General features: G+C 42.3%; 2 protein-coding genes and 1 pseudogene across 13 annotated transcripts in view; 2 read left to right on the forward strand and 1 right to left on the reverse strand.

Moving 5' to 3' along the window:
• Window positions 1-3,249, forward strand: part of PFKM (phosphofructokinase, muscle) — a 49,580-nt gene extending 46,331 nt beyond the window's left edge. For all 8 annotated transcript variants that reach the window (XM_021091211.1, XM_021091209.1, XM_021091206.1 and 5 more), the window contains 5 exon segments: window positions 498-559; window positions 785-896; window positions 2,188-2,287; window positions 2,367-2,472; window positions 2,714-3,249. In XM_021091211.1, coding sequence (XP_020946870.1) covers window positions 498-559; window positions 785-896; window positions 2,188-2,287; window positions 2,367-2,472; window positions 2,714-2,858 — 525 coding nt within the window. In that variant the 3' untranslated portion in view covers window positions 2,859-3,249.
• Window positions 4,302-13,007, reverse strand: ASB8 (ankyrin repeat and SOCS box containing 8). 5 transcript variants are annotated; one of them, XM_021092616.1, is made up of 4 exons: window positions 12,622-13,007; window positions 9,764-9,923; window positions 8,212-8,316; window positions 4,302-6,133 (listed from the first exon to the last, which is right to left on the reverse strand). In XM_021092616.1, exons 2-4 carry the CDS (start codon window positions 9,890-9,892, stop codon window positions 5,501-5,503), a joined length of 867 nt encoding a protein of 288 aa, XP_020948275.1. In that variant the 5' UTR covers window positions 9,893-9,923; window positions 12,622-13,007; the 3' UTR covers window positions 4,302-5,500. The 5 variants fall into 5 exon arrangements, with proteins under 5 accessions (XP_020948275.1, XP_020948273.1, XP_020948274.1 ...); XM_021092614.1 differs by having other exon boundaries at window positions 9,764-9,927; window positions 12,622-12,747; XM_021092615.1 differs by lacking the exon at window positions 12,622-13,007 and adding an exon at window positions 11,685-11,732 and having other exon boundaries at window positions 9,764-9,927.
• On the forward strand, window positions 12,867-27,747 carry LOC100621110 (annotated as a pseudogene).

Genomic DNA, 27,900 nt, shown 5'->3' on the forward strand with positions numbered 1-27,900 from the left:
GAACGAGCCACAAAGTGGAGTCTGCAGGCTGAGGGAACCCCCTAATCCAAGGACTCAGCCACCCTGCCTGTAGTGACCCTCTCCTTCTTTCACCCCAACTCAAAGCCCAAATGACAGGATGGTTCCTCCAGGGTGGCGGTGGCAGGGGCACAGGGGGCGCGGGTCACTGCTGCATATGGAAGCAACTTAAAGAGTCCAACACCCAGAGCAGAGTCAGCCCTCTGAGGGAGGCAGAACCAGAAAGCCCTGGAAAGGAGGTTAGGAGGGGGTGGGGAGGGGCTGAAAACTGACAGTTACCATCCTGATTCCAACTCCCTCTTCCTGTTCTGCCAGTCTCCTCTGGAGTCTCACTTAATTTCACCCCGCCCTGACCTTCTTAAGGGATTAGGCTGTAAACAACCCCTGCCAACCCTCTCCCCTCCTGGAGAGGCAGGCTCTGTGCACCCGCCCAGCCTTATCCGCTCTCAGCTGGGCTTAGGATTTTGTTTCCTTCTCAGGTGAATGTGGAACATCTGGTGCAAAAGATGAAAACAACTGTGAAGAGGGGCTTGGTGTTAAGGTATGTCCTCCCTGGTTTGCTCCTGGATGAAGAGAAGAAACAGCCAGGCTCTGGCCTGAGTCAGACTGCACCTGCAGCTCGGACACCCTGAGGGAGCTGTGGCTGCCAAGCAAGAGAGCCTGGATGGTGGGAGGAGGTGGAACTGGGAGGGACACGGCCGACGAAGGCAGAAGGCTGGTGGAGGGAGGGGACAAGGCCCTGCACAGGCTTCGGTCTCTCCTACAGGAACGAGAAGTGCAATGAGAACTACACCACTGACTTCATCTTCAACCTGTACTCTGAGGAGGGGAAAGGCATCTTCGACAGCAGGAAGAATGTGCTTGGCCACATGCAGCAGGTGGGGAAGACACACAGCATGCCCAGCAGCAGCAGCCATAACCCCCCACAGCCACTGAGCCCGTGCTGGCCCCCAACCTGCCGGAAGCTATCAGTGCTGCCCAGAGCTCAGGCCTGCGGCCTTTACAGTCACAGTCAGAAATCTCCACCCTGGAAATGGCCCTAGAGATTCTGTGTTCATCCTCTCCATGTAGGGCAGGGTTTCTCAACCTTGGCACCCTTGCCATTTTGAGCTGGAAAATTCTTTGCGGCGGTTGTGTGCATTGTAGGATGGCTTAGCAGCATCCCTGGACTCTACTCACCATGCCAGCAGCACTCCCTCCACAGTTGTACAACTAAAAGAACATCTCTGGACATTACCAGATGTCCCCTCGGGGGCAAAATCACCTCCAGTTGAGAACCACTTCTTCAGATAAAAATGAAGCTCAGAGAGGAAAATAATGCTTTCAGAGCCACTCATCTAGCTTGAGTGAGGCCAGAATGAGCTAGGGCAGTGCTCTTCCCATCACACCATGCTGCCTTTCATAGGGCGGAGCACAGGCACCTTGCTGGCCTTGGGTTCTGTCTCCATTCACTGGGGTTTCGAGGAGAAAGGAATCCCTTCCTATCATCCACATTCAATCACCTCCAGTGATACTAGTGGTCTGAGGCCTCCCCCATCCCAAATGTCCCCTGCTGGTGCTGTTTAAGCATTGACCTTTGACCCAGAGATGAATTCTCATTATCTCAGTCTGAATTGGCTTATCCGCCCCTGCAGGAATGAGGTCCTATTGGATAAAGTGTAAAGGCGTATATTCTGTGTTTCCTCTCTTCCCATTTTCCCACTTAACTTTTGCTTTGTTCAGAGAAAATCTGCACAGCGTTTTGTATTATTCTGAGGTGCTACCAAGGGCATCCAGATGGGGTCACAAGGCACACTTTGTGTCATTGAGATGGTGACTGACAAAAGCCATTTGGCTGAAGAGGAGCAGGGAATTGACCGAGTGGCCAGTAAGACTAGAAGGAAATGGACAGGGTCACACAGCTCTGGAGCTAGAAGAGGCACTGTGAGACCAGTCATCCCCTTGTACTAATTACTTACTCTCATAGCTGATTAACAGCTAAATATGCTAGGCCAGCTCACCCTGGTTCCTGGCCCTGTTTCAGGATTTCCCTCCATGGTTAGGCTTCTTGATTCCTGTTTCTGGCTGTAAACCTTGGCCTCTTCTTTTCTCTTTTCTCTGTGTATTTCAACATCGTGGGTACTTCATTAGAGTCCTTCCCTGTGGAATTTTTATGATTTGTTTTTCCAGGGTGGGAGCCCAACTCCATTTGATAGGAATTTTGCCACTAAGATGGGTGCGAAGGCTATGAACTGGATGTCTGGGAAAATCAAAGAGAGTTACCGCAATGGTAGGTGGGGTAAGAGGGTGAGCCCCTTTCTTGGAAGCTGGCTCCCAGTATAGAAGCTGACTGACTGCCCCCATTGCAGGGCGGATCTTTGCCAATACCCCAGACTCGGGCTGTGTTCTGGGCATGCGCAAGAGGGCCTTGGTCTTTCAACCAGTGACTGAGCTGAAGGAACAGACGGATTTTGAGTGAGTACATCTACCTCCTAGGCTGGTTCCCTCCTTGGCGGTTTCAAGATCTACTCTTCCCAGCCTGTTCCCTGTCTTCAGTCCTTTTCTCTTCAGAGTAACATCTGTAGTGGTACCTCCTTCAGATCTGGTGCCCATGCCCCAAATCCAGCCTCTTTTGCTCAACATCTTCCCAAAGCTTTTGATAGAAGCTGACTGGGGTGCTAAAGATTAAATTTACACCTACTTTGTTCCTCCGCAGGCACCGTATCCCCAAGGAACAGTGGTGGCTGAAGCTGAGGCCCATCCTCAAAATCCTGGCCAAATATGAGATTGACTTGGATACGTCAGAGCATGCCCACCTGGAGCACATCACTCGGAAGCGGTCTGGAGAAGCTACCATCTAAACCTCTCTGCAGTGTGGGGAACAGATTGTCTGATCATCATCAGCTCATCCCCGATAGATCCAAGTCCATGTATTCTCAAGTATTTCAGCTCATTTTTCATTAGGTTTCCTTTTATGCTGAAGCCATGGTCAGCTCTGGCCAGGGAGCTGGGGCAGGGGCAGTAAGTGGAAGCTCCTTATAGGTAGAATTTGTCATGCTTCTACCCCTGCTTCATCTGTCACACAAGGCTGAGCTCCTCTAGTGCTACTGCTAGATTTCAGTTACTCGGTTAGAATTTTCCTAAAAATAAGCTTTATTTATTTCTTTGTGATAACAAAGTCTTGGTTCCTCTACTACTTTTACCACAGTGACAAACAATAACTACACTAATAAATGCCAACTGGTCACTGTGCTTCTGGTTCTCCTGTTATCATCTTCACAAGTGCATTCCTATCAGCCCCAAGCGCCAGACTCTGCCCAGATGGACACCTGGGAGAATGCAGCCCATGTGATAACCACATGTCCTTCTCTCCATTCTTGGACATCTCTTGACTCTGTACACAGGGTCCTAGAACATAGTACACTGTCCTTACCCTCATCCCAGGACTGGTCCCTCCTGCATCCTCCGTAGCTGATAGGATGCTCTTCTCTTCCTTAAGCATAAAGTTGTGTTTTACCTCTTGTTTATATACCCACTACCCAGCATTGCTTTTTTCCAGACATCCCACAATCTCTACTGCTGACAACCCAGGGCTCTTCCTTTTCAACTTTTCCCCTGTGCTCCTTCCTGGATAAAAGCAGACTCCAAGGATGGGGCGACATGTACAGTGTGAAAGCCTGGGAAACACACTAGTCTTGAACTTAGTTTTGTGAGCTGGTTGAAATACTGGTTTGGAAAATTGTTCTTAGCTCAATTTGCTTTCTGTTCCAAAACGACTTCTTCCTCTTCATTAGTCAAGGGCTCATGTAAGGCAGTGGGTCTTCAGGATTGGGACTACAGACTATGTCCCAGTTGACAGGATCCTGCCCTGCCAATGCCAGGCTTGAGATTAGTCTCCAGTCACATCTGGGCTCTTGGCACAGGCATACATATTCCTCCCAACCTGCAGTTTCCTCACTTACTGAGGCAGGAAGGCTTGAGGTTTTACAAAGAGTGGAGGAAAGGATTATCTCTGGTACTTCACTTTTGCTGAGTGTCCAAAGCATAACTGCTATACTCTGAAAACAGTTCTTAAAAAAATAACCAAGAAGGCTTGTCAGTGTCCAGCATTAAAGCAGCCAAATGCTCTTTGTACAGTGCTTTAAGGGAAAGAGAAATTAATAATGAATATCACACTGTTATTACTGATTCTTCAAAACAGGCTGTGTGATTGCTGGTGACAGCTTCATTTCAGAAATGAGGACACTGGGGCTCAGGGGAATTCATTAAGGTACAGAAAACTAGCAACAGGACAAATTGCCAAATTGCTTTTAGAACTGTTTATTTTTTTTTTAAGTGAGCAAAAAACACCAATAGCAAAAGGACAAAAGCAGACATACTTTTCCGAATTAGCTGTGTCAGCAGATTCTGTTCACTTTTATTTATATTTCCCAATCAAAAAAAAGTTTTTCAGATTTTCATGAGGTCATCTAAGATCAGTAACAACTTGATCTGGTTTAGGAACATGAAAAGGGAAAGTACTATAGAGCATCATTCACTAAAACAGATCTTTTTTGTCTAGGTGGGCCATCTCAGAGGAAGCTCCTATAATGCTCTTTCCCCTGCTCCCCAACGCTGCCCCTTCCACCAATGTCTTGTATAGATCAGAAAAGCAGTTTCCAAACAGCTGAAAAGAATAACTCCCAACTCTTAGCAGCGTGAGCTTCCCATAGGGAAAAAAGGCCCATGATAAAGGGCAGCCCTGCCCAGCCCCTTCCTGGGAAAAAAAAAAAGTGCCTGCCAAGCCCATTCCGGCAAACTGGCTTTTAGGGAGAGAAAGAGCTGCCTTAGAAAGAAAAGTTCCTAGGGCTTTTATCCAGAAAGCAGCAAGACAATCTTCCTGAAATAACATTACTGAACTACTGTTAGCCCGCAACAAACCCAAGGAAAAGCAGCAAAGACTGCGCCTCTCTTTGAGGCGAGGGTCCCCTCTGAGTGCCCATGATGGCATTCTAGGGATATCATCTAGCCCAACTCAGAACCTGCGCACCATCTGCAGTTGTTTCGTATCTTCATCTTCAGGCTGGAATTGTTACCCACATTTTCTTAAACTTCTTCAGAGATGAACTGCAATGTTTCTAGAGGGATTCTTCTGAAACGTTAATCATATCCCAAAGGAAAACCAAATGCATATTCTATAAATACTCCTCATCTTCCTAGAAAAATTTAGTTGCACTGTTGACTTTTTCACTAAAGGGGAGGGAGAGGAGACCTCTTCTTTTGCAGGGGGCAATATAAAAAGCCAAGGAAGCAAAAAACAGAAACAAGAATGAGGGGTTTTTTGTTTGGTTGCTTGGCTGGAGAGGGGAAGTGATGTGGAGGTTACTGTTGTGACATGTTGCCTCGTAAATATGAACCACACAACAGGAACAAGTGCTTTTCCTGTTTTCTAAGACAGAGACAGTACTGCAGGGCAAAACCTCATCCAGAGCTGCCAGCATGCTGGTCAAACGTCTCCTCCAGGCTATTCTACAAGTAACAGGTATTCCTTCAGAGAAGCTGGCAGTGGAAGGCCCTTCACTGCATCCGGCAGATACTGGAGTCCAAGGCTCCGACGCACAGCATAGCGAGAGAGTGTTTTTAGAGTCCCTGGGGCTGAGCACAGAACAGTCAGTTTTTCACAAAGCTGCTGGTCTTTGGCCACTTCTCGTGGCATGGTGCCATTTTTCCTTAATTCAAAGTGTCCAACAGCTCTGTGGAGGAGCTCAAAGCAAGAGTCCTCCTTCTCTGTTCCAAGTCCTCTGACAAGCAGAGCCACCAGGCGGGAGATGGGTGTCTGGCCTTTCAGGTTGATGACTCTGACCTCTGCGCCATAATCAAGAAGGATGCTGACGCTCTCAAGATTTCCTTTCATGGCAGCCCAGCTGAGCGGAGTGTCATTGTTGTAATCCAGGGCATTGACAGAGGCCCCGCTCTCTAGGAGTGCCCGCACGCACTCGGCATTGTTCTTAAAGGCTGCCCAGTGAAGCGGGGTGTCTCGGTTGCCATCCAGTGCATTGGGGTTTGCACCATACTCCAACAGGACCTCCACACAAGCCTCATCTTTCTCGGCTGCATAGTGGAGGGCTGTTCGGTTATAACCATCCAGGGCATTCACCTGCAAAGAGGGAGCGTCTACATTACAGTATCTAAATGACTGAGAAGAGGACAGGCGGCAAAGAAGCTTGCAGGTGTTTATCCACCATTGTTACGTAACATCTGAATATGATGGTCAACAAGCAATTCCCAGGGAGTTGTGTTGATCAGGACAGAGATAGGATGGGCACCGAAGAGGAAATAGGAAAAGTCTTGTCCCCAAACAACCAACACTCTATTACGTGCATTGATTAGCTTGCCTGCATTATTGAGGTTTTTGCTGCCATCTTACTTACTATTCGCTGGGACCTCTACCACAGAGGAAGGGGAAAGAAAGAGAAGATGAAGTCTAAGCGCTTTTAACTGCCCTGAAGGACACTTACTGGAAAGCAGCTTGAATATCTTGGCCAGAGTAAAGGTTTTGGTTCATTTTACTTATCCTAACTCACTGAATCCTGTGGCGAATGGCAACCAAACTAAAAAATCATGAGGCCAAACAAGGTTCTGCTAACGTAGCTCTGCTGTGTCTTTTAACCAAACGGAGAAGCTCAAATTGTTAATCCAAGTCACCCCTGCGAACATATGCTGTGGGGTCACAATAGAAGCTGGAGGAAAGCATGTGGAGGAAAGAGCACACATCCAGTGCTCTTCCAGTGCTGGAACAGCATCTGGCTCGCTAGTGGGCAGCATCACCTATAATTTCTGAAGGCTACAAAGACTTCAAATCCCAAGTTTATTAACAGCATATTATCTTCCCCTATAAAATGCGCTAAAGAAAAACTGAAATATTTAACTGAGTTCAACCTTCTATTTGGCTAAAAACTGTCTTTTCCCCATCCCAGGATATTTTCACCTTCATCACTGAGAGTTACCACTGGTTTTCCCTTCAGGTCCACTCAAAAAGTTATGGGATAGTTACTGACAAGTAGAGTACAACATGGCTGTGTGGAGGTGGGGTGCTGGGTGCTGGCCAAGACTACTGACCAGCTTCATGGCATGCTTTTTTTTTTTTTTTTTCTGTCTTTTTAGGGCCATACCAAAGGCACATGGAAGTTCCCAGGCTAGGATTTGAATCTGCCCTACGCCACAGCCACAGCCACACCAGATCTGAGCCCCATCTGTGACCTACACTACAGCTCACAGCAACGCTGGATCCTTAACCCATGGAGCGAGCCAGGGATTGAACCTATATCCTCATGGATACTAGTTGGGTTCAGTACCACTGAGCCACAATGGGAACTCCCAGCTTCATCACATCCTTGATTCAGATGAGTGCTACAGCTCGTGTACCTTGAAGATTCCTCAAAAACTGCCAAAAATTCATTTATTTAACAGACACTTACTTAATAATTACTACAAGCCAATGTTCTAAACACTTTACAACCTCATGAAGAAGACATCATTACCATCTTCACTTTACATATGGGGAAACTGAGGCAAAGAAAGGTTAAGTTACTTGTTCAAGGTCACACAGCTTGAAGTGACAGGGCTGGAATTCAAGCCCCCCAAAGACCGGCTCCAGAATATATTCTTTTAATCATTCACTATAGTACGCTGCTTCTTATTAATGCCAATAAAAATTAATCTACTTTTCAATGTTAAGATATATTAGAAAGAAGACAGGCATAAGGTATACTAAAATAGAAAACATTAGTGGGTAGAAATAGCACAAGTAGCTCAATCCTGAGGAAGGGATTGCCTAAGGATTCATTTTCCAGTAACAGAGGTACTGGAAGTGTACATCTGGTAGCACATTTCAAATAGTTTAGACTGAATCATACTTGAGGTGCCTGGATAGTCAACAGGCAATGAGAGGGTTAAATGCAAATGTAAACAACTCCAGAAGGTAGGCTGGGAGAGAAAGGGGGAATAAAAATTCCCTCTCCCTGGAGCCATGGACAGGGTAAGAAAGAAAGGCAAAGGAATGAAATCCTTCAGGTGATTTATACATTTACCACTACACTTTGCTTTAATATTGGCTATGCCAATGTTACCATGAGCTAGAAGGTGGGAAGAAATGGGAGAAGAGACAAATTTTAAGAAAATGTGAAGTTCAAGTTTTAGAGAGTCACTGATACGGCAGTGTTCAAAAAACATTACCTCAGCTCCCTTCTCCAAGAGTAACTCCACACAGTCGGCATCTGACACCATGCAGGCGCAATGCAGGGGCTTCAGTGTGCCGTGAGTGCAGTTCACATCTGCTCCCTATGGGCAGGAGGAAACTTCAGTCAGTGTGCTCAGCTCTGGCTCACCACGCACAACAAGACCCAGAACTAGGTCCAGGGGGGTTCTATTTCTGACTTGTACTGTAAACATGCCACTGTCCCAGTTTCTATTCCTATTAATTAAATAATTTTATAATGCCAGTAACTAAATCAATAGAATACACTGAAGATGAATGAAAGGGACTGTCAATTCCTTAGATCAAGTGATTAAGTTTCTCCAAGGCTAGCCTGCCAGATGGTCATCTGAACATCACCTGAGGACATAACCTTATATGTAAAAGCAGTGGAACCTTCTCATCAGGCAGGAAAGCTGGAGAAGCAATCAACTTTCTATGGCCACCGTACTCTGAAAAAGTCCGGAAAGTGAGTCTTTCAGACTGACACCAGGAGAACTGGCTCTTTTTGGCATGTGATAGACAACCAACACTAATATTAAGGTCATCTTAATGCTATCTCTTTGTTTATAAACATCTTCAAAGTAGCCTCTTAGCATCAGCATTCTCTGCCACCTAGACCCCACTGGTACTTCCATTTCAGATCAGACAAAGGAGGTGGCGATACACAGTCAGACAAAAGTCATGGAATGACTCAGCAGCAGAGCTAGAATTAGAACGTGACAAAGTCTCTACTGCTGAGTCTTCTAATACCACCTTTGCTGAGAACAAGCTAATGCTGTATGACTTTTTCTTCTTAAAACTGTGCCACACAACTCTGAAGCAGCTCCAGACTGTAAACAGGGATTCTAAAGTTGTTAAAAAGAATGTTCGGGAATAACCATCTGGATGCATTCTCTAGTGATCAAAAAAAAAAAAAAATTACTCTGTAACTTCAAGGGGAATAATATACAGAAAAAGGTATCAAGACCCTTTTAGGATACTACTCATTAACCGAATTACTGAATAGTAGTGGATAACTATAGATATCAGATAGTTAAGGTGCTTTCTTGAGTCAAAAATTACCATATACTTTAGGAATCGATATTCTCTACAGAACTATAAGTGGTAGCTGTTGTTAAGACAGAAGGCAAATGATATCTCTTCATGTAATTATAAACCACAAGGATTTGAAAACCACTTATGCTTTGCTTGCTTCCTTCCTCCCTTAGTACAATATGTGTAGAAGACTTTGAGTTGCTGGATCCCAAATGCAATATATACAAAGATTTTACCAAGACCATGAGACTAGGGTTATCTAGAACATATTTCCTGAATAAAAGTATATGCACAAAGTGAAAGGCAGAAAGGAAGAGAAGCAAAACATAGGAAAATAAAACTTAATGGTCAAGTTAATACATTTTAGAAGACTGTTAAAACTCCTTGTGATCTTGTGCTGAGTCAGAGCTGCGAATCTGTAAACCATTTAGGATTCCCCAGGAACTTTCCCACTTTACCTCCCCAAGTACTCCTGCGTCAATACAGCACACTCACCCCTCTGATGAGGTCCTCTACATTGTCATGTGGGAAGGAGCGAATGGCAGCGATTGTTCGGATTAAGCGCTCTGAGAGAGAGTATTTGCTCTGAATGCTCTGCATAATATACCACATACTGGAACTCATCAAGGCTCAAAGTATGTTCACATGCTCCAAACTGCCTGAAACAAAGATGTTTTAGGCAAATGTAGTATCACTGAGCATACCTGTCCTGAGGGTTGGGAGTTCTCTGAGGCCTTCCCATGACTAAAACCAGATTTCAAAGTGATCGATAATTCATTAATATCATTCTTTCTTAATTATAGGAAATAGATTATAATAGTTGCTAAGGCATCTGAATAAACCTGAATGCAAATGTTCTGACCCTTAGAATCTCAGTTCTACTCTCTGACCTAGTCTAGCACAAGATTTCCCTAAGAGGCTCCAAGATCCCCACGGAAAAAGATTACGCAAGGAAGAGGATTTTTTTTTTTTTTAAGCTAAAGATGCCACAAAACATTCTTTTTCTCCTCTGAATTATGTGGTCTTTATCATCAGTCCTCCTTTAGGTTATCTGTTATATTTGGCCTTGCAATATAGTTACGTTCACATTGTTTTTCCACCTAAGTTGTAATCAATTGGAAGGCAAGGTCTTCGTCTTCCATTTCTCTCTCTCTCTCTCTCTTTTTTTTTTTGGCCATGCCCTTGGCTTGTGGAAATTCCCAGGCCAGGGATCAAACCTGCGCCACAGTAGCAAGACAATGTCAGATCCTTAACCTACTGCGCAACAAGAGAACTCCCTGTCTTCCACTTTTTTGCCCAGTCATAAAGTCTCACAAAAAGTAGATATTTTATAAATACTAATTGATTGACTAAAGGGTATGGAAGTGATTGGTTACCTATGAGAAGAGAGGGAAAAGGCTATGGAGCAAATAGATCTATGTTAATAATGACAAAGTATCTGTGAAATAGTTTAAAGTGTCTTCAGCAAAGAAAAAAAATGTAAGTTTTTGAGGTAATATTCTACAACGAGGAAAGAACGCCAAAGTATAATTACTCTGGGGTCATCTATATAAGATTAGAAAAAAAAATTCCAAAGTTGACATCAGTGACATATGCTTGCAACTGCAGGAAAACAAACAGATTTAAGAGTGCAAAATGAGTTTAACGTTTTAATAATTGGCCATTTGTGACAACTGAGAAAAAAATTTGGGCAAATATACGTTGAAACTACAACACAACAGAAAGTTCTGTGATGGAAGAAGAAAATGAAGTATACCTAAATTGAACTATGATAACACTTTTGGCTGTATAAGAGCTGTATACCAGTTGGGGAAAATTTTAAATTACAGCAAAGAAGGTGGAGAATTTCTCTGAAAAAGTATATATCAAAAACTAGAGAAAATATGGTATGCCATATCAGCTCTCTAGGCATAACGGTTTAGGAATCCACGTTCTTATCAAACTATAAGCTCCTTGGGGATAAATACAGTGTTATTTTTAATAGTTCCTGGCACATGGCATGTTATCAATAAACGTTTGTTAAACCAATGTAAAGCTTATTACTTAGGATCCTAAAAAAATTCAAGACTTGCAGTAATTAAATATGTTACACACAGGATGATTACTAAGAGGGAAATCCTAAAATTATTTTGGTAATTTCATACAAGGTAAGTTTTGTTTTTTGTGATGGACTATTCCCTTACACATTATGTAATACGCTATAAATTCTAACCTTTTTTTCTAATCAGTAGCCATTTATCTGTTTAAAATACATACAGTACTAATTAATAGAATGCAAGTTAAAAATATTCAATTCACAGGTATCAATGATTCAAATTGGGTATTATTCTCCCTTAGTTTACTATGAATGAATAAGCTTACACACTTGTTTATAGGCCTCTCTGAAATTTTCTAGGTAGTTTTAGAGTTGGCATACTTTTTAATCTCTCCAACAGCCATGAAACTCCTCAGAGACAAGAGTCTATATCTATACTTTGCTGCAAAGAAAAAGGGAAAAAAGGCATAGATGCATTTGAGTCAGCGATTCCAAGAACAGGGGCAGAAAACAGAGCACCCAGGGTTGAAGGCTTAGACTGAAGTGGCTCTGTTAACTCTTTCTGGGGTATGATAATCTGAAGAAACTTGACCCTGCAATCATCTTCGAAGCGCTCTTGGACTCCAGGCTAAGAACTCCTGAGAATGTGACTAGTGGTCCTCTGCTGCTGCCTCGAAGCTCCTACTAAAGAGGAAAACTTCGGGGCACTTTTACAACACTGACAGGAAGGGTCAAGGAATTCTAAACTCGACCTTTCTCGGGACAGCAGCCCCTGCACGTGACCCCAAGCGGCCCCTTCCCTCGCTGCAGCTGAAAGTCCTTTCTCTCCCATTTTCTTTCACTTCGTATTCAGAGAAAACGCCAAGGTAGGAGAAAGGCGACATTCTACAGCTCTGGTGCTAGAGACCCGGCTTCCGCCCACCTGGGTGGGGGACCCGCGGCCCAGCCAGGGGCGCCCTCACCCCACTGCACCTGCTAGGAGAGGGCCCGCAGCAGCTAGGTCTTGCCGAGTCTAGGGAGTAGAGGGCGACTGCACAAAATGCGATGGGTGTGTGGTGTCACTTTCCGCACGAACTCAGCAGAGACCGCGGCAATCACAGCAGGTCTCCTGGGGCAGGTACTGAAACAGGGTCGCGTAATCTCCACCAGGAGAGCCCCAGAAGCGGACCAACCCCCGCCCTGATCTCCCCAAGGCCCGGAACGAGGTCCCTCTAGGGCTGGCGGACCCTGAGCGGAAAGTGGAGGAAGCGTTACTGAGCGTGGTGCCCCGGGCTAGGGAACCTGGCTGCAGACGCGGCCGCAGCGGAGAGACACTCACCGAACCTCGGGGCTGACCTGGGTGGTGAAAGCCGCTGTCAAGGCGTGACCCGGAAGCAGAAGTTGTCTCCGGCGGGCCGCTCTGTTTACAGGATGTGAGGAGTGACTAGAATGAGCGCCTGCGCACCCACCAGTGTCCGAACGCGGAACGCGCCTGCGTAGACTTGTGACACTGCCTCCGTCCTACCCAGGCTTAGTTAACCGGTTTACTTTCAAGCTTCACCAAAGATTTTGCTTGCAAACTCAATGCGGCGCCCTCGCCGCAACCCCGGGGCTCCGGTCCGCCGCGATAGTGTGCAAAGAGGCAAAGAGCTCACCGCTCCCGTGCTGTTGGACCTGCACTGCGGGGCTACGCCAGCTGGACCAGGTCTGCAACGAGTTCATCCGAGCCCTCTGCTGCTTCCCACTGGCATTTTATATCGGACCTGAGCACTCAATTCCCAGATTATTCCCAAACTCCCTACGCTGATTGGGTTGGTGAGAAGATTCAACCGTTAGTAAGAAGTGTCGGGAGTTCCCCCTCGTGGCTCAGTGGTTAAGGAATCCGACTGGGAACCATGAGATTGGGGTTTCGATCCCTGGCCTCGCTCAGTGGGGTACAGCGTGGCCGTGACCTGTAGTGTAGGTTGCAGACGCAGCTCGGTTCCCCCGTTGCTGTAGCTGTGGCGTAGGCCTGCGACTCTAGCTCCGATTCTACCCCTAGTCTGGGAACCTCCATATGCCGCGGGTGCGGCCCTAGAAAAAGACAAAAACAAAACAAAACTGTCTTTGGCAAATAAAAGACTTTCCGCATTTTTTTTTTTTTTCCATAACATTGGCACGCATCTGTGCTCTTCGGAACGCTTCTGGATATTGTCCACCCTCCCTCAAAGGACACTATACCAAAGATAAACAGCCACTCAAGAGGGATACTAGCCCAAATGTTGAGGACTGAATAAGATATACATGCTGACATTAACCTTTCCCACCCAGAGAGATGCTGACACCTCTGAGTGATGAATTTTCCATGCAAAGCACAGAGTTCGGAGCCAGCAGCATGTAGTGGTGCACGCAAAGAGTGAATCAGCCCACAGAGGCTGACTGTTAAGTACCATGATCTACCTCATACCTGTTTAACCAAAAGTATTACAGCACCCACTCCCTAAAGCTTGCTCTAAGCAACAAAGTCTAACCAGTTTGAGAGTAAAGCAGGGCTCTGGTACGTATATCAGTGAGGAAACGTTGTAAGTTAAATGGTGTAACTGGGTAAATTCCGTGAGCCTCCTCTGAGTTTCAAACTCAAGGAGTTGTTCCATGCAGGAATGTGTCTCCCACCTCCCACCACTTTGCTATCGAGAGACTGTTCAGTTTTTCAAAAGAAGCTAAAGTCCAGATTTTTAAAAAAGCCATTTCTCCCAAATAGCAAATGTCGGCAACATTGGTTTTCAAGAATCATTTTTAAAAGCAGGCAAGCCACCAATTCTAGGCTCTGGATTAAAGGAAGCTTTGGTCATTGGCAGCTCTGGAATTGTGACTTTGGGCAGCCCTCTGATTGGGAAGGTGTCTGGGGAGTTGATTTGAATTTGTAGTTACCTATTAACTACATTGTTTTAAATTCATATGTTTACTTCAGAAAGTTTGAAGGAATCTAAGGTATTTGATCAAATTTAGTGAATGGAAACAGCTTGACTCTGTGCCTGTTGCTTATAAAGCAGAAATTAGCATTAAACATCTCAACAAAGGGGCAAGAGATACTTGTGTTGGTGCTGATCCAAAATGAGGGAGTTCATTCTGTGAACCTGTACTTCCTGGCCACCAGCAGGCAATATCATAGGAAAAACCACGTTACCTGTCTTGTCTAAAAACAGTCTACTCAGTACCCCTCACACTCCTGTCCCTGTGTCCAGAGCATGAATAGCCTGATGGTATATTCTGCCTCAACCCCCTTCAATTCTAATTGGCTGGCGGATTAATGAGGTGAGAGGTAGAGATGCAACACATTCCATTCCATGATGCTGTGGGCCCAGGCTTGTTAAGTCTCTCTCTAAATCAAGTAAAGTGATGCTCTTCTTGGCACTCCCCATAGCCTTCTCAAAGTAGAACACAAGCTCCACATAACTAACCTGTCTATGAAGGGGTTGGTAACTGCCTGTCTGATCTTCATCTTATTAAATCTAGCTCTAGTGGGTCTACCATTCTAAGAGAATCTCCTGCCCAAAAGAAGTCCCCACTTGTGCATAGCAAAAGATGATAGAGACAAAGGACCTAGCAAATGAAAGTACTGTACCTGAAGGGTGGCATCTATCGCTTTTCAGAGGTTCCACGCTTTGGAAGCTCTTGTTCAATGATATGTAAAAAACAGGGTTGGTAGGAAGAGAAGCCAGAGTACAGAAGACGCAGGATTTTGTCCTAGCTCTAATAGTGATAGTTATTTCATTCTGTATCAGTTTTCTTATTTGTAAAGTGAGAGTGTTGGCTGAAATAACCTCTAAATATCATTTTATTTCTATAAATTCTGAATTTACCAAATTCCTAAGCAAAAAAAAAAAAAAATACTGCTTCCAAAATTTTTACTCCTTAGTCCAAATAAGAACAGCTTTATGGCTGTCGTAATACTACTATATTCATGGGCCCATGAATATTATAAGATGATAAAGACTACATAGTTTCTGTTCCATTTTTGCTTTTTCTGGCACCTCATTTTTTTTTCTTTTTCTTTCTTTCTTTTTTTGGGGGGAGGGGCTCCACCTGTGGCATATGGAAGTTCTTGGGTTAGGGGTCGAATCAGAGCTGCAGCTGGAGCCTATGCCACAGCCACAATAACCCTGAATCTGGGACCTACACCACAGATCTTGACAATGCCAGACCCTTAACCCACTGAGCAAGGCCAGAGATCGACCTGCCTCAAGGTTACTAGTTGGGTTCTTAACCTGCTGAGTGACAACAGGAACTCTCTGGCACCTCATTTCTAAAGCAGGGTAAAGGCAGTGCTCATTCCCAGCTCCAGTTTAAAAATGCTATTTGTGAGTTCTCTCGTATTGCATCAGGTTGAGGATCTGGCATTGTCATTGCAATGGCTTGGATCGCTGCTGTGGTGCAGGTACGATCCTTGGCCAGGGAACTTCCACATGCCACAGGCAGGGCCAAAAAAAAAAATTATTTGTATTATAAAAAATGTTCAAGCATACCAGAAAACTAGAGAGAATAGCGTGATTAACTTTTTATAGTATTACCTTTTTAACATATTAACATTTTGCCAAATATTTTAAAGCTTATTTTTTTGTTTCTTTGTTGTTTTGTTCAGCTTTAGGGTTTTTAAAATAAACCACTCAGACAATATCCATAGTTCCCATGGCTTTGGGGGAAATTTTTTCTGAAGTTCTATTTGACAGCTCATAAAATTTCTAAAAACTTGTACTATCTCATGTTATTTATCCATTTGTTTCTTGAAAAAAAAAAAGATGATTTTTTTTTTCCTCTACATTGTTTTGTCCCCAGAATCTCTTGGTTTCTAAATACTAAGGTATAGAAATTCTGAGGAACTCCCAGCAGCTTATAAATATAAGAAAGATTAGTCTCCCAAGGAGTTGTAAAATAACCCATCTCATTCAGATTATTTTATAGTGTCTTTGAAAATCCACTGCACAACCAAAGGGGGTTTCAGGCCCATTTATATGCTCATCAGACATCTGTTGGGCACCTACTTTTTTCCAAGCTCTGTGCTCAGCAGGGCAGGGAAGACAGAGATGAAAAGACCTGTTTCCAGTTAACTGACAGAGATGGGAGGCAGATTTCCAGTTAACTGCAGTTAAAGATCATTATTTCAATACAATTTTTTTTTTTTTGGTCTTTTTGGCTTTTCTAGGGCTGCTCCCGTGGCATATGGAGGTTCCCAGGCTAGGGGTCTAATCGGAGTTGTAGCCACTGGCCTACGCCAGAGCCATGGCAACGCGGGATCCAAGCCTCGTCTGCAATCTACACCACAGCTCACAGCAACGCCGGATCCTTAACCCACTGAGCAAGGGCAGGAATCGAACCCTCAACCTCATGGTTCCTAGTCAGATTCGTTAACCACTGAGCCACGACGGGAACTCCTCAATACAATTTTATGTACAAAGTTGATGCTGAAGAACAGTTCTACTTCAGGGTGAGATCAAGAGAGTGTAGAGAGGGAGGGTCTGTAAAGAGGGTTCTTGTGGAAAAATGAGTTTGTTTCGTTGCACTTCCAGTCCCTTCCCACCCAGAGGGAGAGGCAGTGCTGGTGCTGCATCCTTCTTCTTAAGCCTAAAGAGTAGCTTGGTGGGACCAGAGAGCTTGGAAACTGTTTCCCATAGGTGTCAAAAACAGAGAATTGCACTGAGTCTTGCATATAAATTAAAAAAGGCAAGAGTTACAGTTGTGCCTCTGTGAAGAACCCAAAATAATGTCTTTGAGGATTCCAGTTTGATCCCTGGCCTCACTCAGTGGGTTAAGGATCTGGCATTCCTGCAAATTGTGGCCTAGGTCACAGATACAGCTGGGATCTGGCATTGCTGTAGGTGGTGAAAGCCAACAGCTGCAACTCCAATTTGACCCCTAGTCTGGGAACTTCCATATGCCACAGGTGCGGCTATTTATGTATTTATTTATTGCCTTTTTTTTTTTGCCTCTCCTGCAGCATATGGAGGTTCCCAGGCTAGGGGTCGAATCGGAGCTGTAGCTGCCAGTCTACACCACAGCCACAGCAATATTTGTTGGGAGAGGATGATTTTCCCTTTCCCTGAATGGAAAACTAGGCAGATTTCCTGACTTAGCTCATTCTTCCATAATGGACAATACTTTGAGTAACAATCATTTTAATCATTTATTGCTGTGGCTGTGGTGTAGACTGGCAGCTACAGCTCCGATTCGACCCCTAGCTCTCTGGTCCCACCAAGCTACTCTTTAGGCTTAAGAAGAAGGATGCAGCACCAGCACTGCCTCTCCCTCTGGGTGGGAAGGGACTGGAAGTGCAACGAAACAAACTCAGCGGGATCCTTAACCCGCTGAGCAAAGCCCGGAATCGAACCTGCAACCTCATGGTTCCTAGTTGGATTCATTAACCACTGAGCCATGACCACTGGGAATTTGGAAACATTCTAATTACTAAATCAAGACTCTTTTTTGATTTAAAATGATTGTTACTCAAAGTATTGTCCATTATGGAAGAATGAGCTAAGTCAGGAAATCTGCCTAGTTTTCCATTCAGGGAAAGGGAAAATCATCCTCTCCCAACAAATATTTTTTAAAAATGGTAAAAGCCAAAAAGAAAAGCCATGTTTTGATCACATCCTATGAACCTTGCTTTCTACATCCCAACTCCATCTCTATATATCTCAGTTGTTTACTTCTGATTTTCATGCTTTGATTACAAGTGACTCCCTGAGTTATTTTTGTTTTAATATGTCGTGTCCCTCTCAAAAGACTTTTATTTTTTCTCTTCTCTGCTAATTCTAGTTCTGTTTTGAAGAAGTGTTCATTAGATGGTACTGAATGACAGTACAACTAGTGTTCCTATTTTCAGACCTTGGCATAAACTTGGACTAGAAATTCGATAATGATGTTTTGCTTGTAATAATTGCTGCTATCACTGTTCAATGCGGATTAGTATCCAGCCTCCGTGGGTAGATGCCATTGAGCTGTCTCAGGTTGCAGATATGGGTGTCTCGCTCCTTGAGTGCTATGGCAACCTTACAGTCATGGGATTTTGTACAACTCCTTTTGGGAGTGAAAAACTCCTTTTTTCAACAGCTGGCTCCAAACCCTTTCTTGATTTTGAGTACAATCTTCCAGAGGGACAGTGTGCTGGAGGAGAGGAATTATGCCTTGCAGCCTTTCTAAGTGGTAACATGAAACCTATCACAACAGTTTTCTGGCTTCTGGCCAGAACTCATCAATTCTTCTTCTAAAAAGCCCTCATCCCGGAGTTCCCATTGTGGCACAGTGGCTAATGAATCCGACTAGGAACCATGAGGTTGCGGGTTCAATCCCTGGCCTTGCTCAGTGGGTTAAGGATCCGGCATTGCTGTGAGCTGTGGTGTAGGTTGCAGATGCAGCTGGATCCCGCGTTGCTGTGGCTCTGGCGTAGGCCAGTGGCTACAGCTCTGGTTGGACCCCTAGCCTGGGCATCTCCATATGCCAAGGGAGCAGCCCTAGAAAAGCCAAAAAGCCAAAAAGCCAAAAAAAAAAAAAAAAAGCCCTCATCCTTCTTCAGGGGCTGCTTGATTAATGTTGATGACAAAGCTTTCCTGACACACTTCCTAGAAAAAGATGACTTAAGTAAGAAGTGATTCCTTCCAAAGAAGCTCTTCCCCATCACCAAAGGAAAAGAAAATAACCAAAGAAAGTTTGAGATGCCCTAAGAGTGAAGGAGAGAGAGGAGACCTGTCAAAATCAGCAACGTGGGGTGAAAAAAATAAGATCCAAGAGTCAGACTTGTTGGGAAATATAGCTTTTCTTCCTAGGTATAATAGTCAATTTTTCTCTCTTTATTTTGAATTTCTTTAATTTTTAGGGTTATCACTTATAGCATATTCCTTAATTTAGAAATGATGAGATATTCATGCAAACAGCATAGGGACGAAGGTTCCAGTTCTGATAGTAGCTCTAGTTACCTCACTTGTCTGAGCAAGTTACACTATCTAAGTCTCGGTTTACTGATGACTATACAACAGGCTAAGAGTAACAATTACCCCAACAGTTAATTTCACAAAACCTAGATCATATTTTTGAAAAATGGTTTTGTAAACTCCGTAAATATTCTTATCTATGTCATCTTTGTACCTGTTCAAGGAAGTTACCAAATGTCTGGGCCTCTCAGTTCTGCTGTAAGCACCTCTAAGGTAGGCACTTAGATTTCCTGTACTCATGTCTCCCCACAGAACAGTCCCAAACACACAATAGGTATTGGATAAATGCAAACTGAATGGAACTAAAGTGAACTGACCTCTCAAAGCCGTATTTAAAAGGAAAGGCATATTTAAAAGGAAAGTTGAAAGAGAACTTTGGAAATAGAGCAAAGGAAAGGAAAAAAAAAGTTCAGATAAAGATAATGTAAACCTCATGAAACTTTTTATAGACTTAAACCTTGTCCTAGAGAAAGTAGTTCAGTAAAGAAAAGAACAGTATTAATGTGCAGCAGGGGAGTCTCCCAAGACATGTCATCTGGACTAAACAAGGGCTTCTTTCAGAAATTGCTCAGAGGCAGACACGCTCTCAGTATTCAAACTCTGCTCTTTTTCTTTTTCCTTTTAAATTTCCCCAAGGCTTGAGGAAATTAATGAATCTCTGTTTTTTTAATTAACATTAGCGTTTCATTAATATTTTATTATATTTTGTCCCTACAGATGACCAATATTTTCCACTGTCAGAATAATTCTGAAACATTTTGAGACTTGATAGAGAAAGATGCCTGAGGGATTCTGAAAAAAAAAGTTACATAAAAATACAAAACAATATTAATGATAAAATTTAATTACATATACATGACACTATTTTTTCAAGATCATGACAGTTATACTTAAATTTCCAAACAAACCAAGACTGGAGCAGACAAACTCTAATAGGAGAGTTTTTGTTTTTTGTTTTTGGTCACGCCTGCAGCAAGTGGAAGTTTCCAGGCTAGGGAATCAAACCTGCACCACGGCAGTGACACCAGATCCTTAACCTGCTTTGCCACAAGGAAACTCCAAGCAGGAGAGTTTTTAAGATTGTTCAAGAAAGGGAAATTAGGAGGAAATGCCCACTTGCCTGGTATCAGTACATGGTTCAGACTGAACAGTTGAGTCTTACTGGCAAGGAAATTATCAGATTCTCTGGATCAGTATTAGGGGCTTGAGAAGCAAGTTATGGTTGCTCTCAGAATTTTGTGCTCTCTTGAGCTCTGTGCCACTTCTAGCAGGAGGATGCCTCCCCCTGGAGGGGAAATAGAGTATTTGTTCCTTCAGGCTTGCTCTGTGTTTGATTAGTTCCCCCCACCCCCCATTCAACAATTACTTATTTAATCCTATTACTTTGCTTTTTGTTATGATAGATGCTGAAGATCTAGCTGAAAATAAGATCAGCACTATCTCTGCCTCCAGAGAAATTAAAGGTTACTGTGGGAAATGAACATTAATCACCCGAACACCTAAATAATCACAACAGTGATAAGTTACTTTAAGGAAGAGTATGGAGGATAATACGACCACTCAATAGAGGACCTCGATCACACTGGGAGAGCAAGGAAAACTTCCCTGGGTATCTGGAAGATGAATGGATATCACCGGATCAAAGTGTGGAGGAGGTGAAGGGAGCAGGCCTTCCAGCAAATGGAAAAGAGTATCTCAAGACCTCAAAAGGGAAAGAGCTGAGGAAGGTGGAAGAAGTGAAAGGGGTCAGAATAAGGGGCTCAAGTTGGGGTAGTGGGGGATGCTCCAGATCGGGTGGGGCCTTGGGGACCATCTGAAGGATTCTAAACATTATCCCAAGAGAATAGGTAGCTACTACAGGTTTTATGCAAGTGACACTGATCTCAATTGTGTTTTTAAAGGATTATTTTGACTCTCTGATGAAGAATGGATTATAGAAGGGGTAGAGTAAGGAGTAAAATAGGGAAAGCAGCATTAGGAGATATAGGCAGGAAATGATGGGGACTAGGACTAGGGTAGTGACCACAAAAAGGGAGAGAAGTGGGTAAATTTGAAATATTTTAAGGCTAGAATTGATGGAACTTGGTGATTGATTGCAAGAGGATTGGAGAGGTTACAGTTTGTCAAGAATGAGTCCTAGATTTTGCTGTGAGCTCCTGGATGAATTGAGCAGCCGTTTACAAATACAGGAACTAGAGAATAAACAGGTGGGGGATTGGGGGAATCTAATCAAAGATCAGTTCATCAAATATGTATTGAGACTCGTATTATATGTCAGCCACCATGTTTAGCACTACACACCAGAAGTGAAAAAGTGGAGCCAATGCAGGATCCTTGTCTGCAAGAAACTTCTGGTTAATAGAGGATAATGATACCACTACTAGATTACTTTTAAAAATGTAACTATGCAAGAGAGAGAATTTCCAGAAGGAGCCCAGAAAAGAGGCACCTTAGCATAAGGCAGGGTGCGGGGGGGGGGGGGACTTTTTAGAGAAGATGATAATTGAACAAAGTCTTGAAGGATTAGAAGGGATAAATAAGGTAAAGAAAGCTGGGAGTTTTTCCTCAGGAAGAAGTAGTAATAGCCTATTTAGACCAGTTATTCTGCTGAAAACAATTAAAATACTGGATAGAATTTTTTTTTCTTGTCTTTTTGTCTTTTTTCGGGCCGCATCCACAGTATATGGAAGTTCCCAGGCTAGGGTCTAATTGGAGCCGTTGCCGCTGGCCTATGCCAGAGCCACAGCAATGCCAGATCTGCGACCTACACCACAGTTCACGGCAACGCCAGATCTTTAACCCACTGAGCAAGGGCAGGGATCGAATCCGCAACCTCATGGTTCCCAGTCGGATTCGTTTCTGCTGCACCAAGACAGGAATTCCTGAATAGAATATTTAAAAAAAATCTCCCTAGGAGTTCCCGTCGTGGCGCAGTGGTTAACAAATCCGACTAGGAACCATGAGGTTGCGGGTTCGGTCCCTGCCCTTGCTCAGTGGGTTAAGGATCCGGCGTTGCTGTGAGCTGTGGTGTAGGTTGCAGACGCGGCTCGGATCCAGCGTTGCTGTGGCTCTGGCGTAGGCCGGTGGCTACGGCTCCGATTAGACCCCTAGCCTGGGAATCTCCATATGCCGCGGGAGCGGCTTAAGAAATAGCAAAAAGACAAAAAAAAACCCAAAAAACAAAACAAAACAAAAACTCCCTAAAAGTATCCAATATGGTTTCAAATGGGATTTTTTTTAACATTACTCAATTTATTATATTTATGGTTGTACAATGATCATCACAACCAATTTTATAGCATTTCCATCCCAAACCCCCAGTGCATCCCCTCCAAAAACCTGTCTATTTGCAAACCATAAATTTTTCAAAGTTCAAATGGGATTATTCGAAGACCTATAATCTCTTTATTTTTAATTGAAATATAGTTGATTTGCAATATGGCATGAATTTTAGGTGTACAACATAGTAATTCAATATTTTTATAGATTATACTCCATTTAAAGTGATTATAAATTGACAGAACATTGTAAATCGACTATTATAAAAACATTTAAAAAAATAAAAAAAATAAAGTGACTATAAGATATAGGCTAGGAGTCCCCACTGTGGCTCAGTGGGTTAAGAACTTGACTAGTAACCATGAGGATGGGGGTTTGATCCCTGGCCTCACTCAGTAGAATAAAGGATCTGGCATTGCTGTGGCTGTGGTGTAGGCGGGCAGCTGCAGCTCTGATTCGACCCCTAACCTGGGAACTTCCATATGCCACAGGTGCAGCCCTAAAAAGAAAGAAAGAAAATATATGTTACATTCCCTGTTCTGTACAATATATCTTTGTAGCTTATTTATTTCATACATGGTAATTTGTACTCCTACCCCTATCCTTCCCCTCCTACCTTTCCTCTCCCCCTGGTGACCACCATTTTGTTCTTTATATCTTTGAGTTAAAGACCTATAAGCTCAATTCTATTCCAAAGCTCAGAAGAAGGACAACTTTAAAAATTCTTTAAAGAAATGCATATAACATTGAAACCAGAATCTGATAAAGATTGTACCAAAGGGAAAACTACAGACCAATCCAACTTATGAATATGAATGCAAATATCCTAAATAAAATATTAGCAAATGGAATCAAACAGTATGAAATGTCATGACCAAATGGAAATTGCTTCAGGAATATAAAGATGGTTCAGTGTTAGAAAATACATTAATATATTTAATAATTTTATTATATATAAGAAGAAAGATCATGTAATTATCTCCATAGTGCTGAAAAAATACTTAAGAAAATTCAAGATGTATTCCTAGTAAAAATAACTTTCAGAAGAGGAATAGGAGAGCATTTTCTTTACATCATAAAGTATCTTGCTTATCAACATCTATCTTACAATTTTCGTGGGAAAACACTGGAAGCATCCTGGCCAATGTCTAAGCAAAGTGAGGCTTAGATATTATTACTAGAACATCTAACATGATGTTGGAGGTATTTGCCACAGTATTGTTCAAAGAAAGCAATTCACTGTATGAGGATTGTAGATAATCTCATGGTGTGTCTAGAAAATGAAAGTAAATCAATGGAAAAACTACTGCAAACAAAAAGATGATTCAGTGAGGTAGCAGGATATAAAATCAATTTACAGAAGTCAGTAGGTTTCATAGAAACAAGGATGAACCAGTTAGAATATAACATAGCTGAGAACACCCACATCCCGTTTAATAGCAACTGTAATTACAAAACTCCTAGGAATAAAGTTAAGAAGAAATATGTAACAATATATGAGGAAACTTTTATAATATATCCCTAAGACACAAAAGTAGACCTGAGCAAATGAAAGACATACTTTAAGTGAATTTGTAAAATTAATATAATTCCAATAAAAATTTTAACAAGTTTTGGGAGTTCCCATCATGGTGTAGCAGAAATGAGTCCCACTAGGAACTATGAGGTTAGGGGTTTGATCCCTGGCCTTGCTCAGTGGGTTAACGATCCAGTGTTGCTGTGAGCTGTGGTGTAAGTTGCAGACATGGCTTGGATCTTGCGTTTCTGTGGCTGTGGCGTAGGCTGGCAGCTGTAGCTCTGATTAGACCCCTAGTCTGGGAACCTCCATGTGCTGTGGGTGGGGCCCTAAAAAAAAATAAATAAAATAAATAAAAAAGGACAAAAAAGAATTTCAATAAGTTTTGAATTTGTTTTTTTAGTTAGATAAATACAGAAAAAAAACATGTATTTCCAGGGAATCCTAAGAAAAATAACAATGAGGAGGGGCCAGTCTTACTGGCATTTAAAATACTATGAAGCCTTCATAATTAAAATGCTGTGGAATTGGTCCGAGAATAGACATACACTAGTGGGATATAACATAAAGCCTAGGCATCAATCCAATACATAAAGAGATTTCATATATGACAAAGACATTTCAAAATAATGAAAAATGGAGTCTTAAATAAATGCTATTGAGACAACTGGGTGTTATTTGGAAAAAGATAAAATTGTATCTATAGCTTATACCCACACCTAGATGAACTCCGAGTGGATCAGTTAATAAAACATAACAAAAATGGAAACCCTACAAGTTGTAGAAGAAAACATGAGTAGATTTCTATATAATATACCTTTGGGGGTAGGGGGGAAAGCATTTATAGGACTCAAAATCTAGAATCAATAAAAGACTGATAAATTCTACTATAAACAATTTTTAAAATTGTATGACCCAAATACCATAAGTAGTAGGACCATAGACAAAGTAAGACCAAGAATTCATTGGACAAAATATCTGCAACTGTATCACAGGGAAAAGCTAATCTCTGTAATACATAAAGATCTAGAAATAAAAAGACATAAATCCAGTAGAAAAAATGATCTCAAGACATGAAGATAGTTTTAAAAAGTCATGCAAGTAGCCCTTAAAATACTAAAACATACTCAATAAAGAAAGAAAAGTAAATTACATTACAATCAGATAGAAGTTTTTACTGTGTTGGCAAAAATTCAAAAGTTTGAGAGAACAATTTGTTGCCAAAACTCTGGAAAAAGAGACACTGGTATGTTACCGGAGGAAGTGTTGAATGATACAGCTCTTAAGGAGTGGAATTTGGTATTATCTAGCAAAATTATAAAGTAAATACATTCACCCTTTAACCCAGAAATCACATTTTCTAGAAATCTATGTACTAAAAGTACATATCCACAAACTTGAAATAACATTCATACAAGGTTATTAATTGTGGCATTGTTTTTCATGACAAAAAAAACCTAGAAACACTCTGAATACTATTAACAGTAGGGAGTTGAATAGGTATATAATGGAATACTATGAAGCTGTGAACATAATGAGGAATACTTCTATGCGCTGCTATAGGATAATTATCATCATGTATCATGTGAGGCAAGGTGCAAAACAATGTATATGGTAGCTACCCTTTGAACAAAATGAAATATTTGAAAGATAACCCAGAAACTAATGAAAATTGTTATTTATAGAAGGTGATGAGAGGGAACTGGGGTCAGGAGATAGGAATGGAAGGGAGATGCCTCTGAGTGTACCTTTTAACGTATTTTTGATTTTAGGATCCTGTAATTACTTTATATATTCAAAAAAGAAAAAAAAAGCCCTAAAATCTAAAACAAGCAAAATAGACCTAAATGTGTATGATATTGGTAACATAACCAAAAAGAAAAAGGCAAAACTTTATTTCAGATGACTTTTAAACACAGGACTTTGTCCTTCTGTAGTGGCATACATTCTAAGAACAAAACACATTGCAGAGAACTCAAACTATATTCTGTAGTTTTATCATTAGTACTAATACTGGTATTGTGAAACTGTTTTATGTGTGTTATACGATAAAGCAAATAAGTTCAGTGTAAGAAATAATAAAGATGCGAAATTAAATGTTAAAAATTCAGTGTTCTCATTAAATTAAAAACAAGTTTGCAAGACAGGTACTCTGAAGAAGCCAACAATCTCACTGAAGCTGAGTGACATGGAGTTTGGGATGAGTCTCTGAGGAAACAAAAAAGACTGTCTTTCCGTGGGCCAGGTCTGATGATTCCCCACACAACCTTTGTGAAGCTGATGACATATAGTGCCCTTTTTTTTTGTCTTTTCTAGGGCTGCACTCGCGGCATATGGAGGTTCCCAGGCTAGGGATCCAATCGGAGCTGTAGCCGCCAGCCTACGCCAGAGCCACAGCAACGCAGGATCCGAGCCGTGTCTGCAACTTACACCACAGCTCATGGCAATGCCGGATCCTTAACCCACTGAGCGAGGCCAGGGATCGAATCCTCAACCTCATGGTTCCTAATCGGATTCGTTAACCACTCACTGTACCGTGACGGAACTCCGATAGACTGTTCTAAGCCTAAGCATTACAGTTATCAGGGGCCTGATGCTTGGAAGATAGGGAATATCGTTATCTACAAAGAAAACTGTTTCAAGCTACAGACAAAAGACATTTAAATATTTTGGCTTCTAGTCAAGGGAAATGTGACAAGAACATTTTTCACAAATGATGGTCTCCGTGTAAAAGAAGTGGTATTCTACAGACTTATACCTGGACTACATGCAAGCAATAACTAATGTGCATTTGAGTGTGACAGTTTTAACAAGATATCTGTTTGGGAAAAAAAAATGGGGATACATATTAAAGAATTTCACCAGTGGGTTTGATGGAATTTTGACTAAAGGAGAAGATTCAAGAAGGCCTAAGAACATGTATGGTCTCTACTTAAAAGATTTAAGGCCTTTATCTAAAGTGCTACCATTCTTTGGGCACCCAGATTTCCAACTATTTCCTGGAAATGAAGTTTAAGATTCGGAAAACAAGATTCAGAAATTACTCTTGGAAATATTTCATTAAAACAAATTGTTTCCTTTGCATTCTTATGAATTTTTTTTTTTTTCCGCTTGGGATAAAAAAAGGAGCAAGCTAATCACAGGCACACTTTAGGCTGCACTGCAGAAATGTCTCCAAAATTATGTTTTTTGGTTTGCTGATCTTTTTAGGGCCGCACCTGAGACATATGGGAGTTACCAGGCTAGGGATCCAATCAGAGCTGTAGTTGCCGGCCTACACCACAGCCACAGACAGCAGCACTAGATCTGAGCTGGGTCTGTGACCTCCACCACAACTCAGGGCAACACCGGATCTTTAACCCACTGAGCAAGGCCAGAAATGGAACCTGTGTTCCCATGGATACTAGTCAGGTTTGTTACCACTGAGCCACAATGGGAATTCCCCAGAATTATGGATTTTTGTTGGTTGGTTTAAATGTCGACTGTGGAAAATACTCTGACTCAGGGTTTGGGCACTGCTTTGAAGGTCTCATTTTCAGAGAAAGTGACAGCAAATATACCAGAAAGTTGGCCCAGTTATGAAATCCATCTAAGCAGACAAGAAAGAGTGTCACCATTTAATGCATTTGGAAGAATTTCTACAAATATGAAAGAACTGGAAAACTTCAGAAATTTGTTGCAAAATTCCATTAAAGAAATGAGTTGAAATATGCCTGTTTTTTCTGGACAATGGAGGCCAAAGAGTGGAATAGCAATGAAAATTGGAAATCCAGCCTTTTCTTTAAAGCTATTTTTAATTAGAGGAGAATTATATTGTTTAAATAAGCAGTTTTTATTTTGTAATTGTGTTGAGTTTAAA

The sequence above is a fragment of the Sus scrofa genome, chromosome 5 (genome assembly GCF_000003025.6).
Source record: "Sus scrofa isolate TJ Tabasco breed Duroc chromosome 5, Sscrofa11.1, whole genome shotgun sequence".
Classification (NCBI taxonomy): domain Eukaryota; kingdom Metazoa; phylum Chordata; class Mammalia; order Artiodactyla; family Suidae; genus Sus; species Sus scrofa.

What these genes read in the sequence shown, in the direction of transcription:
- ASB8 (XM_021092616.1), bottom strand. Translation starts at nt 9,892, where the DNA reads ATGAGTTCCAGTATGTGGTATATTATGCAGAGCATTCAGAGCAAATAC. An exon ending in TAGAGGACCTCATCAGAGGG is followed by an intron (nt 8,317 to 9,763) that starts GTGAGTGTGCTG and finishes TCCTGCCCATAG; the next exon opens with GGAGCAGATGTGAACTGCAC. An exon ending in TCTTGGAGAAGGGAGCTGAG is followed by an intron (nt 6,134 to 8,211) that starts GTAATGTTTTTT and finishes CCCTCTTTGCAG; the next exon opens with GTGAATGCCCTGGATGGTTA.